This window comes from Vespa crabro, chromosome 24 (genome assembly GCF_910589235.1).
Source record: "Vespa crabro chromosome 24, iyVesCrab1.2, whole genome shotgun sequence".
NCBI classification, from domain to species: domain Eukaryota; kingdom Metazoa; phylum Arthropoda; class Insecta; order Hymenoptera; family Vespidae; genus Vespa; species Vespa crabro.
The window spans coordinates 1,037,087-1,049,586 of record NC_060978.1 but is presented as its reverse complement, the minus strand read 5'-3'; the positions used below and the strand labels follow the sequence as shown (position 1 = coordinate 1,049,586).

Below are 12,500 nucleotides of genomic sequence, written 5' to 3'. Positions count from 1 at the left end.
AACCAAGTCAGGGGCTGGGCTAAACTAGGAGGGGCGGGGCCAAATACCCCAGGGGAGGAGCTAACCTAGTAGGGGCGGGCATATACTATATATCTGTATCTGTGTCTGTGTGTATGCATAGAAATTCGATAGTGGAGAACATGTTTTCGTGGAAGAAACCTCTTGGAATTTGTATCCGAAGTCCCAAAGGACCTGTTTCTTTCTTTCTCTCTCTCTCTCTCTCTCTCTCTCTCTCTCTCTCTTTTCGATTTTCTAAGATAGTCATATAGTCATATAGACACATAGTCAGTAGTCAACAACTTTCACTATATGTACAATTTTTTACTACCATGGGAATCACCGTGATTAGATAAACCGTATTGTGATGATACCATTAACCCTTTGAATACTATGGGCTCATGCGTTCAGCGAAAGCTATCGATATAGACTATGGAATCAAATACGCGCCTGTTTAAAACATATTATGTTTCTGTGTAATCATTAAGTGCAAATTGCGATAATGATGTGTTCAATAAGAATTCATTGTTAACGATAACGGCAATTCGTTCTCGTTGACGTTATTGTTATTATAAAAGAAAAGAAAAGAAAAGAAAAGGGAAAATAAAGAATTATATGTATATATTTTTTGTTTACAAAATGTAAAACAAATCCAATTAAAAAATGCTTACAATTTCATGTAGTCTCTCGATTCTTTATTTCTATAGAAATAATTTTTCCCATTCGATTCGATAAAACGGTCTTCCGTAATCATCACGAAAATTCAGATAGCGTTCTATGTTTTTGTAAAAACAGAAAATTATTAAAATTCCAATAATATTCTTCAAAACAATATTGTAGCTAATGAACCGTCGACTCATTCTTGTTTTCCTTCTCATTTCTTTCTTTCTTTCTTTTTTTCTTTTCTCTCTTTATTTTTTTATTTTTTTTTATTTTTTCAAGAATTTTCTTATCTCGCACAAATTCAAATATTCGTGCAAATAACAGATATAAAATTAATACACAAGACGTCAATGGGATATCAATAAATTTTGTATTTCTATAGATAATTAATACCAATAACAATACCAATGGATATTGAATTTTTCTACAGAGATCGTAAGAAAAAATATTTGAACAAATTATAGAAGAAAAAAAGTGTCTTTTTATAACAATAAAATGAAATCGAGTAATTGCAAATCTGTAATCATTAGTTTCTCGATACATTTTATTCCTTTAAAAAAAAAGAAAAAAAAAAAGAAGAGAAAAAAAGCGAATAAATCCAAAATACGTCCGAATTTTTCAACGTCCTTAGAAATATACATACGTATAATCTTTTAATTTTTCTCCTGAGAAGAAAATAAAGGATGAGAACAGGTTTAAACTTCTTTTTTTTTTCTTTTTTTTTTTTTTTTTTTTTTTTTTTTCGTTATATGTACAAATCCGAAGTCGAATCGTTTTATTGTCACGAAAATAAGAGCAATAGACGAAAAACGAGGAGATTTGTTGGCCCAACAATAGAATATTGTCGGTGTTCTTTGTGAAAGGGGGCAAAAAGAGCGATTGGCGAATCCGATCTGAAAGTCCAAGATTTGATCTTGTCGATATTACCATGTATGTATGTATGTAAACGAACATATACATGCAAACATTATGCAGAATATTGAGAAGGGAACGAAGCAATATTGTATAGAAAAGGCAGAGAATTCTTTTAGAATATCTAAAATCGTTTCTTTTTCGTAAATATTCTCATAGATAATAGTATAGTATAATATGTATATATACATACATATATATACACATATATATAGAATAAAAAATATTAAATATTAATATTAATTTATACTAATATAATATATATATATATATATATAATATTATTAATTAATAATAATATAATACTTACTATTATAATATTAATATATACATGTTACGTATAAATTCAATTATTAAATTATTGAATTAAAATATGTGAAAGCAATGAACGTAAAATAATTGAACGGATGTTCAAGAGAGAATGTGATTTACATCGCGTTACATAAAATTTACATGGAAAAAAAAAAAAAAAAAAGAAAAGGAAAAAAAAGAAAGAAAGAAAGAAAAAAGAAGAAATGGAAAAAAAAAAAGTTCCATCGTTATGTATAACAATGAAAAGAAACAATGAATTAATTGCATTGTTATTTCATTATTCAAAATGAAAGATAGTACGTGTTTCGCATAACGACGCAACAAACGAGAGGCCATTTTTAATTTATCCATAAATAATACCAAATGAATTTTTATTTCTATTTACGTAATTTCATTACGTAAATCTCGTGAATTTAATAAAAATTTAACGTATTATAAAATATCTAGATTATGAAATCAATACGTTTCAATTATTAATGATACGTTCGGCCATTAGAAAACTAAACGTATATAGAAATTATGGTAATAGTATAAACTTAACCTAACCTTTCGTAATTCGTTGTTGTCCATGCGATGATAAGTTGATTGATGTTAGTAACACGTATAAAAGCCAAGGATCATTTAATGGATTAATTTTTCTTTGGAAAAAAATCCTTAAACTTTTTTAATATCTTCTTTTAATCACAGTATTAATTAATGCTCTCTCTCTCTCTCTCTCTCTCTCTCTCTAACTTTCTCACGTATACTATTTTTTCGTCTTTATATTTTTCTCGTTATGTGAAAAACTTCACGATAAACTTTCAGAGAAAAGTCGACACACTCGTGTGAATTTCGCTATCGATCGCGACACTCGATCACGATCATAACATCGAAGTTTGCATTAATGGTCACGCGACCGAAATCATTCATTATATATACATATATATATATATATATATATATATATATATATATATATATATATATATATATATATATTTATGTATGTATATAATACAACGAACGTTTTAATGTTACTTACACGATGAATAACATATAATGATTACGTACATATTATATTTAAAACGAGACGTTGACGAATCTAATATGATAAACATTTCATTCAAATTACGCGAAAGTTACAATCGCAACGTCACGATCGTTAAGGTGGACGTATTGTATCTCTCTGTTTCTATGTATGTTTATATATATGGTGTATCTATATGTATCTATCCATCCGTATATACGTGTCTGTTCTCTCTCTCTCTCTCTCTCTCTCTATATATATATATATATATAATTACGTAGAAAAGCGGAAGAATGAAAATGAATATTATTTTTTTTCTTTCCTTTTCTACCTCGTACAACGTAAAATATCATTTTCGTTGGACCCGTTACACGATAAATAATACACGTAATTGATAGACGATTAATAACACCGTTGAAATTTATTAAAGGAACGTTCGACTATAAACGATTTTTTTTGTTAATATCGCTTTATATATCGTAACTTTAACGAAATGTCGATACAAAAAGAGTACAGTTTTCTTCGATCTATATCTTTAGCCGGCTTTTCAAACGCGATCATTCGTTGGTTGAAATCGTTTTATAAATATGTATACTTACGTTTAGTTAGTTTATACATCGTATACTTCCGTAATATGTTACTTTCTTAACGTTCGTTATTAAGATGGCGCCACTAATGCATACGATATCATGGCGCGCGCTCTTTGTAGATTATTCTCGATCTGTAATATTTTCACGTGTCGATTATGATCATTGAGAAAATTCTAACGACGATTAAACTTCTCGATAAATTCTATTCGACATTAAATTCACATTATAAATGATCACGTTCACAGGATAATTTCGTCGTATTAAATATGTCATTTACACACGTCGCGAATGAACGATACATTAGGGTACATAAACTTGGCGTAAAACGATTAAATCACGGAATACGTATGTATCTATGTAAATAAGTACATAACTAAGTAAGTAAACAAGTAAGTAAGTGAATAAGTATATATATATATATGTATATATATATATGTATATATGTATATATATGTATGTGACGCGCGCTACGCGATGTTACGTACTAAACGGAATTTAATCGAACTGAAGTCCATTGAAAGACAACCTTTAAGCGGTGCCCCCTTTACGAGCATTTAGTAACTAAAATATGGTAATAACAAAAAAGGAGGGAAATTTATGTAGATTCAAAGTTTGTATTTTAACTTTATAGCTGATTAATGTCACATTATTTAACGATAATACATTTCCTAACCTCAATTGGTGATTTATTATTATTAAAATTGAACGAATACGAAAGAAATAATATCATATAGTTTGTAATTATCGTTATTGTCGTTAGATTTGTATTGAAAATAAAATGAGAACGGAAAGGTATTCTGTCTTTTTTTTTTTTTTTTTTTTTTTTTTCTTTTTTCGTTCTACCATAAGATTTATCTTAGGGATTTATCGTATATAAATAAGGCACGCGAGAGTTTCTCTACTAACAAATTACAGAAGTAAAGAAAGTAATAGAACTGTTTATCATTCGCAGGTGATCTACCATTGCTAAGCGGCGGCATTAATTCAAAGCTGCCAAGTGCGTCGGCGTTACTTGAAATCCGTGAAACAAAGTTCGCTGGTAAGGAGGCCGTTGCCACTAAGGATATTTATCCTGGGGATTGTTTGGTCGTTGAAGAACCATTGGCTGCTTGTCTTTTGCCAGAGTTTTACGGTACTCATTGTCAACATTGCTTTTCAAGGTAAACGAACGATACTATTTTGTTAGTAAACATAAATGCGATTAATATGAATGAGTTTAATCATTGAAAATATTAAAAGAACTTTGGAACTTCGATGACTATTAAATTGAAAGAAATCATTTTGCGATTGATCGTTGATTAAAAATTGATTTTCGATTATCAAAACTTTAATGATTTTTTATCGAACGATTCCTTTTTCTTTTTTTTTTTTTGCTTTTTTTTTCTGTTCGTTCATTATGTCTCACCATTGTGCTCGAAAAATTGGATCGAAAGTTTTACGATATTTTTGACGACGTATGAAAAAAGAAATTGAAATAAAAAAAAAAAACAAAGATAAATAAATAAATATAAAAAAGAAGAAGAAAAAAAAAGAATTATCTCGAAGATATTTTCGTATGGATCGTAAAAGATATATCCACTTTACCGATGCGAATTTCAAATTTTCAGGTTGAGAGCACCGATTGGTTGCACCGAATGTAGTACTGTAGCCTTTTGTGGAAGGAAATGCAGGGACGTCGCGGTCTCGACATATCATAAATATGAATGCAAGATTCTGGCGTTATTGATAGGTAAGCCATCTAGGATTTTCTTTGCGCAATATGTCATGTATAATGGTCAGATTTCAAGGCGAGGCTTATCCTTTCGATTGATTATCGATCGTTCCTTCGCTATAAACATATTAAAGTGATACTACTCTTTGTCGACATTATTATTATTATTATTATTATTATAATAATAATATTACAATCTTGTTTATTCGTTCTATATTTATATAAATTAAATTATAAGTATTTTGTTAAATAAATTTAAATGAAAAAGTATATTACGAATATTTTGATGAATTATCTATAATGAAATATAATATAAATATGTAATATAAGCGAGATCAATATAAATAATTATAATAAATCAATTGAATTACATAATAATATATTATAATATATTATATTATGATATAATTTATATAAATAAAATAAGAATTATTATATTTGCAAATGTTTTAATTAAAACACTAACCATTTTTTTTTTTTTTTTTTTTTTTTTTTTTTTTTTTTTTTTTTTTTTTTAGTCGATATAATAATATTGATCACTTTTATTACAAATCACTTATATTATATTATTTGTAATGATACTTCATTACAAATGCGAATGATTTATTTGAAATACTTATTAAAAATTTATTTATTTTTATTTATTTATTTATTTATTTATTAAAATTAATTTTTTTTCTTTTCATTTTTTTTTTTTTTCTTATATAAAAATCGTAATGCTTATTACTTTTTTCATAGGTTCCGGTATGAGTATACTGAGCATGGTCGCTTATAGAATGATTACGCAAGAGGGCTTAACCAGATGTTTGAAAATTTATGATATAATAGAAAAGAAATTAATTAAAGAGAATGATAAAAGCATGAGTACAGTGATTATGGATAATGAGCCGAAATTAAGTAAATCGGCTAAGAGAAGACTTCGTAAGAAAAAGTTAAAGGATACGTCGTGTCGTAACGACGATAATATCATTTCGAATGAAAATAAATCAAAGGGTTCTACGTGCAATGATCCAAATATGATAGACGTCAGAGCTTACGAATTAACCAATCATAATACAAAAAGATCGCCATCTGATTTTCTCGAGAGATCACTTATGGCGGCATTTTTATTGAAATGTTTACAAAGGGTCAATTTCTTCGAGGATACCTCTCGCGATGACGGTAATTATATTAAAACGTTATTAATCATCGAAAAGAATTTCACGTTTCACTAAAGGATAAGAAAGTCTTTTCCCTTTTCTCCTATCCTTTAATTTATCAAAAAATTTTCACAGAAATTCCTAATCAGAAGGAAATTATCGTGGGCTCTTTGCTCTTAAAGAATCTTCAATTACTTCAATTCAATGCCCACGAATTCTCCGAGACACGTTTTAATGCGAATCATCGTTTCCGTGGTAGCAAATCGATATATTTAGGAGTGGCAATATATCCTACGGTAGCTCGTTTCAATCACGATTGCTATCCCGCTGTGACGAGGTAAGACGCTGGGAGAAAAGAAAAGGATAAAAAAAAAAAAAATATAAAAAAAACAGAAAAATAAGAAACTCATTGCCAATCAAACAAATATCTAATTCATGTGGATGATATAAATGACGAATCATTATTTGAAAAAAATAGATATTTCGTTGGAAGGAACATCGTGATACGTGCGATTAGAACTTTGAAACCTGGCGACGTGATAGCCGAAAATTATGGTCCAATATTTACAAAAAGAAATCTCGAGGAACGTCAAAGAACGCTCTCAGGTAGATACTGGTTTAAATGCACGTGCAAGGCTTGCAAGGATGATTGGCCGCTTTTCGAAAGAATGACGAACGATTTGGCTAAATTGAGGTGAATCTATGTTAATTAAATATATATATATATATAAAAAAAAAATCAATTCCATGTCGTATTACCAATAGATATATATATATATATATATCATTATTTTTACGTAAATCGAACATTATATCAAGGTAAAAACTCTTTTATTTATTCTTCTCTTGTTAGTAAAAATATAATTACATTATCAAAGTTATCAATATTATTATTATTATTATTATTATTATTATTATTATTATTATTATTATTATTATTATCATTATGAAAAAGATTTTCTAACGTTTTAAAACAAAGAATCTCTTTCAGCTTTATATTTCTAGTCTTAAGTATAATCGATCAAAATAAGATATGTAAAATAGTATTACAAAGTATTTTACAAAGGACAAACGATATAATGCCGTCAAGTATTTTGTAAATGGAATACCTGAAGAGTACTTACAAATGGTATCCTTTTTAAAAGATACCTTTTATTACTCCGATTTCCTTTTCACCTCTCTGCATTGTAAGATTCCAAAGGTATCTTTCAAGAGATCTAAAGAAACCTTTACTGTTGTCGAAACGTATGCTTCGTGAACCATGGAATGGTATCTCGTTATATCTTTTTCACATATTATTTCATTTTATATACCTTTGTACTAAAAATGTAGAAAGACGTAAAAGATTTCTAAGGATTTTTATTCTCTCTCTTTCTTTCTCTCTTTGTCTATCCATCTATCTATCTATCTATCTCTATCTTTCTCTCTCTTTTTTCAGGGAAAAGTTCAGCAGGAAAAATATAAAAGAGGAAACAAATAGTTTTTAAAAATAATCAAATCATTAACAATTTTACAAACGTAATAATATTGTTTTTATTATATTACAGATGTACCACCGAAGGATGTAATAGATTATATCGACGAAAAGAAATTACCGATGAAACGATAAAATGTATTGGTTGTCAGAAAAGCATCAACCTCGTCGAAAGACTTAATTCTTTGCTCGAGTGTGAGGTACTCTATGTTCAAGGATTGGATAAGATGGAGGAAGAAAAGCCTGAAAGAGCTATAGAATTACTGGTCAAAGCCATAAAGAAGTTTCATGAGATAGCTGTACCACCTCATAGAGACACGCACTTAGCGGAAATTGCATTGGGTGCTTGTATGTCCGACTCTGGAAACACCTGGAGGGTAGCTTAAATGTATTAATGTATTTATGTATGTATGTATGTATGTATATGTATGTATGTATGTATGTATGTGTATATGTAGATGAGAAAACTCGTATTTGATATGAAAACTTTTCGACTAGCTAGAAAGTGCAACAACGATGATGGTGAACATAATATGAATGAATATTATCATAAATTTTGCAATAATTATCATAAATTCATATTAAAGATAAAACAATGGATAATAACAGACAATGGTTTCGTACGTATGTATATTATGGACAAAGTTTTAGGCACTTCCCACTCGCACTAAGTATGATAGACAAATATCGACAGATTAAGTGCATGCCTTAGGTTCCTATCTACTCATATATATATATATATATGGGTAGATATATACCCCCATAGAAATGATAATACCAGTACCCGGTTTGTGTCAAACTATTAAGTACATAAATAATAAGGTACGATGAAAGAGAAGTTTCTTCTTTATATATATATATATATATATAATATATATCTTCTTTATATATATATATATATATTTATATATAAAAGTTTATATATAAAAATAAAAGTTACTTTATAACGTTTGTACGATAAAATAATTGCTCACTGCTTGCTTCAATCAATAAACTGTCGTCGAACGAATGTACAATTAATTAAAGATATTAATAATCAATGGAAATGTGCTGGAAATGAAAGTTATAAAATTAACATGCGCATCGATGACTCTCGTTTCGGGATTTATTGAAAATAATAATCTCATGAATAAATAAAACGTATGCGAAAGATAAAAAAAAAATAGATACGAGAGCGAAAAAAAAAAGAAAAAGAATTAAAAAAAAAAAAAAAGCCATCAGCGTGTGATTGATTTTCTATGGTAAAAAAAAAATATATATATATATATAAAAATAAAAATAAAAAGAAAAAATGATAAAAAAATCTTCTTTAGTTCACGAAAAGTAAATATAAACAAAATTGAAACGTGTACCTATAGAGAGAAAACTAAAAACGCTAGAGAAGTTGTGTCGTTCGGAAGAATAAATAAAAAAAAAAAAAAAAGAAAAAAGAAAGACAAAATAAAAAAAAATGAAACGCACAGGTAGAAGTAAAAAATAAAAATTCAGTGTACAGACACGATCTGTCGTTTCCAGGATTCTAAACATGAATTCATCGTAAACAGAGATATATCATCGGCACAGATCTCGGCTGGAAGGAAGGAAGGAAGGAAGGAGGGGGGGGGGGGGAAGTATGGAAAATGAAAGGAACAGAGGGAAAGGGGAAGGATGATAGATAGGGTTGAATACTCGGTATGATGGTTTTTTTTGTTTTTTTTTGTTTTTTTTTTGTTTTTTCTTTGTTTTTTTTGTTTTTTTTTTTTTTAAATAAGACCATTATATTCTTTTTTTACGATTGGTAATTTTACGATTTTTTTGGTAGATTTATTTTTTATAATGCACATGTTCCGTGAAAAAATTAAATTCCGTATATGAAATTAGTATTTAGAGTTTCGCGTTTCGGTACAAAATTCATTAGGGGGGTTGGGGTGGGGTGGGGGAGGGCAGTCGACGGACGTTACAGGAGACGTGTTTTAAAAGCGACGCCCACCTCTCGCACCCATCGAAAATCTTTAGATAACGACATTTTATTCGAAAAATGAACGCCTCCTCCTCAAACTGGTATCACGAATTTCTTTTATAATTCACATTTAGCTTTAGACTGACCACCCATCATCATCATCATCACCATCATCATCACCATCATCATCATCATCATCATCATCATCATCATCATCATTATAATCACCAACGTTATCATCCATTCTGTGTGACCACATTACAACACATCGGTATATTACTTTTGTTCTCGTTACTTCTTTTTTTTTTCTTTTTTTTTGTTTATTTTTTTTTTTTTTTTTTTTGAGTTTTTTTCATTTATCTTGCAAAAAAACTGAACTCGAACTAATTGACAGTCACGTCGTGATACCCATTTTCCTTTCTTTTCTTTTCTTTTCTTTTCTTTTTTTTTTTTTTTTTTTTTAGTTTTTTAGTTCTTTATTTCTTTCCTCCTTTGTTTATTTATTTATTTCTTTCTTTCTTTATTTTTGTATTCATTCATTCATTCATTTATTTTATTTTATTTTATTTTATTTTATTTTATTTATTTATTTATTTATTTATTATGCTGTGGTTTTGTTCTTGAAAACAAGACAAAGATTTTTTTTTACGTCGGATGTACAAAGATAATATTCGTTTCGGAATAGAAAAATGAGATCGAGCGTTTTTCTGCCCGATCCCAAAAATTCTCGCATTATCATCTCTCTCTTCGCCATAAATTTGTTTCCTTTTTTTTTTCTTTTTGCATGTTCTTTGTTTGTTTTCGTTTTTTCCCTTTTTTTCCTTTTCTTTTTTTTTTTTTTTATTTTTTATTTTTTTTTTTTTTATTTTTTTCCCTTTAATTTTATTTCACTTATATCTCTCGACAGTTGAAACGCGAATTTTCGTGATTTCGTTTCGCTCGCGTTTCCAAAATGTAGTATATTTAACACGCGTTAAATACGCCTGCGATAAAAACAAACAAACAAACAAACAAACAAACAAACAAACAAACATTGTTTTTAAACGTACGCTTTTTGCCATTATCGATTTTAAACTTCGCCCAGCTTGCACACGGGATTGTTGATATATATATATATATATATATATATATATATATATATATATATATATATATATATATATATATACATATATATATCTAGCGCGCATACATTTCAGATTTCAATGACGCGACCTGCTTAAAAATGATTGCACGTTTATAATGTCTTCCACTCGTCGGAATAAGGTAGACAATATCTTTTATATTATCCATACATCATAATACTATTATGCTTTAAAATTGTTTGTGTGTTCTTTCTTTCTTTCTTTCATTCTTTTCTTTCTTCCTATCTTCCTATCTATCCTTCCTTTTTCATTTATCTTTTTTTTTCTCCTTCTTTTTTTATTTAACTTCGACGTTCACCATATTTAACACACGCATTGTTCTTTTTCACAAATCAATTAGAACGACTTTTTACTTGTTCCTGGTTTACTTATTGTATTTTGTTTTCTTCTGTTCCGTTTCGTTTTAATTTACGTCAATTTTGCAAGCTCGAGATTCAGCTGAATACACACACACACACTCTCTCTCTCTCTCTTTCTCACTCTCTCTCTCTCTCTCTCTCTCTCTCTCTCTCTCTCTCTCTCTCTCTCTCTCTCTCTCTCTTTCATTTTTGTGTCTCCTCGTTCTATTCAGTTTTTTGCTTTTTTTGTAATTTTTATTTTTATTTATTTTTTTTTTTTTTGTATGATGGAACGCGCGGTTACGTTACTCGACGTAAAAAAAGAAACAGAAAAAGAAAATAGTGGGGGGGGGAGGCGGAAAGAAGAAAAGAAAGAAAACAAAGAAACAATCTCGAGCGAACACAAGCGGGGGGAAGTGGAGGAGGAGGAGGGAGGTGAAGGAAGAGGATTTAATAGATCGAATGAGCGCAAAATGAGGAGGGGGAGGAGGATGCAGAAGAGAAAAAAAAAAAGGAGAAAAAAGAAAAGAAAAAGAAAAAAAAAAAGAAAGCTCCCACAAATGCAAGAGAGCGTGTCGTGTGTCCCTGTTCCTTTTTTTTTTGTTTCGTTTTTTCCCGTGTCTTTGTCTTTTTTTTCTTTTTTTTTGAGTGCTCGAACGAAATCATTCAAATTACAATGATAATATATTCAACGAGAGGGACTGTTTAAAAGGAGGAATTTTTTGAAAGAATCTATAATAAGATCTATTGCATCTCACACGTGTCTCGCATTATTACACCAACGACAATGAGAAGAGAAAGTCTTTGCTTTCTTCAATTCGCCAATTATAAATGAACGTAACCGCACGTTGAAATTTTTCTTTTTTTTTTTTTTTCTCCTCCGCGCGCGCACCACTTAGCACCGCATACACACGCGCGCGCGCACGCGCACACTCTCACTCTCTCTCTCTCTCTCTCTCTTTCTTTATCTATCACTTTTTGTCTCTATCTATCTCACATTTCAAAACTGCGTCGGATTTTGTTTACACACACACACACACTCTCTCTCTCGCTCTTTCTCGCTCTCTCTTTCGGTATAATCGCTGCATGGTTATTTGAAATCCCAATCACGAATTGACGACTACTTATAAATTGTTACACAAAATCAAACATATTTGATAACGCTACGAGGACTCAACACACGGGTTATTTCTCTTTTTCTCTTTTCTTTGCTTTTTCTTTTTTTTGGCTTTTTTTTCCTTTTCTTTTCTTTTCTTTTTTTTCTTATTTTTTTT

General features: G+C 29.3%; 1 protein-coding gene across 1 annotated transcript in view; it reads left to right on the top strand.

The window, feature by feature from the left end:
- LOC124432255 (SET and MYND domain-containing protein 4) overlaps positions 1-12,500 on the top strand; it is a 48,957-nt gene that overhangs the window by 35,984 nt on the left and 473 nt on the right. Inside the window, exons 4-9 of the mRNA XM_046981015.1 lie at positions 4,433-4,640; positions 5,088-5,209; positions 5,930-6,352; positions 6,466-6,667; positions 6,809-7,024; positions 7,878-12,500. The exon at positions 7,878-12,500 is cut by the window's right edge and continues 473 nt beyond it. Coding sequence (XP_046836971.1) covers positions 4,433-4,640; positions 5,088-5,209; positions 5,930-6,352; positions 6,466-6,667; positions 6,809-7,024; positions 7,878-8,190 — 1,484 coding nt within the window. The 3' untranslated portion in view covers positions 8,191-12,500. The remainder of the gene's footprint in view (positions 1-4,432; positions 4,641-5,087; positions 5,210-5,929; positions 6,353-6,465; positions 6,668-6,808; positions 7,025-7,877) is intronic.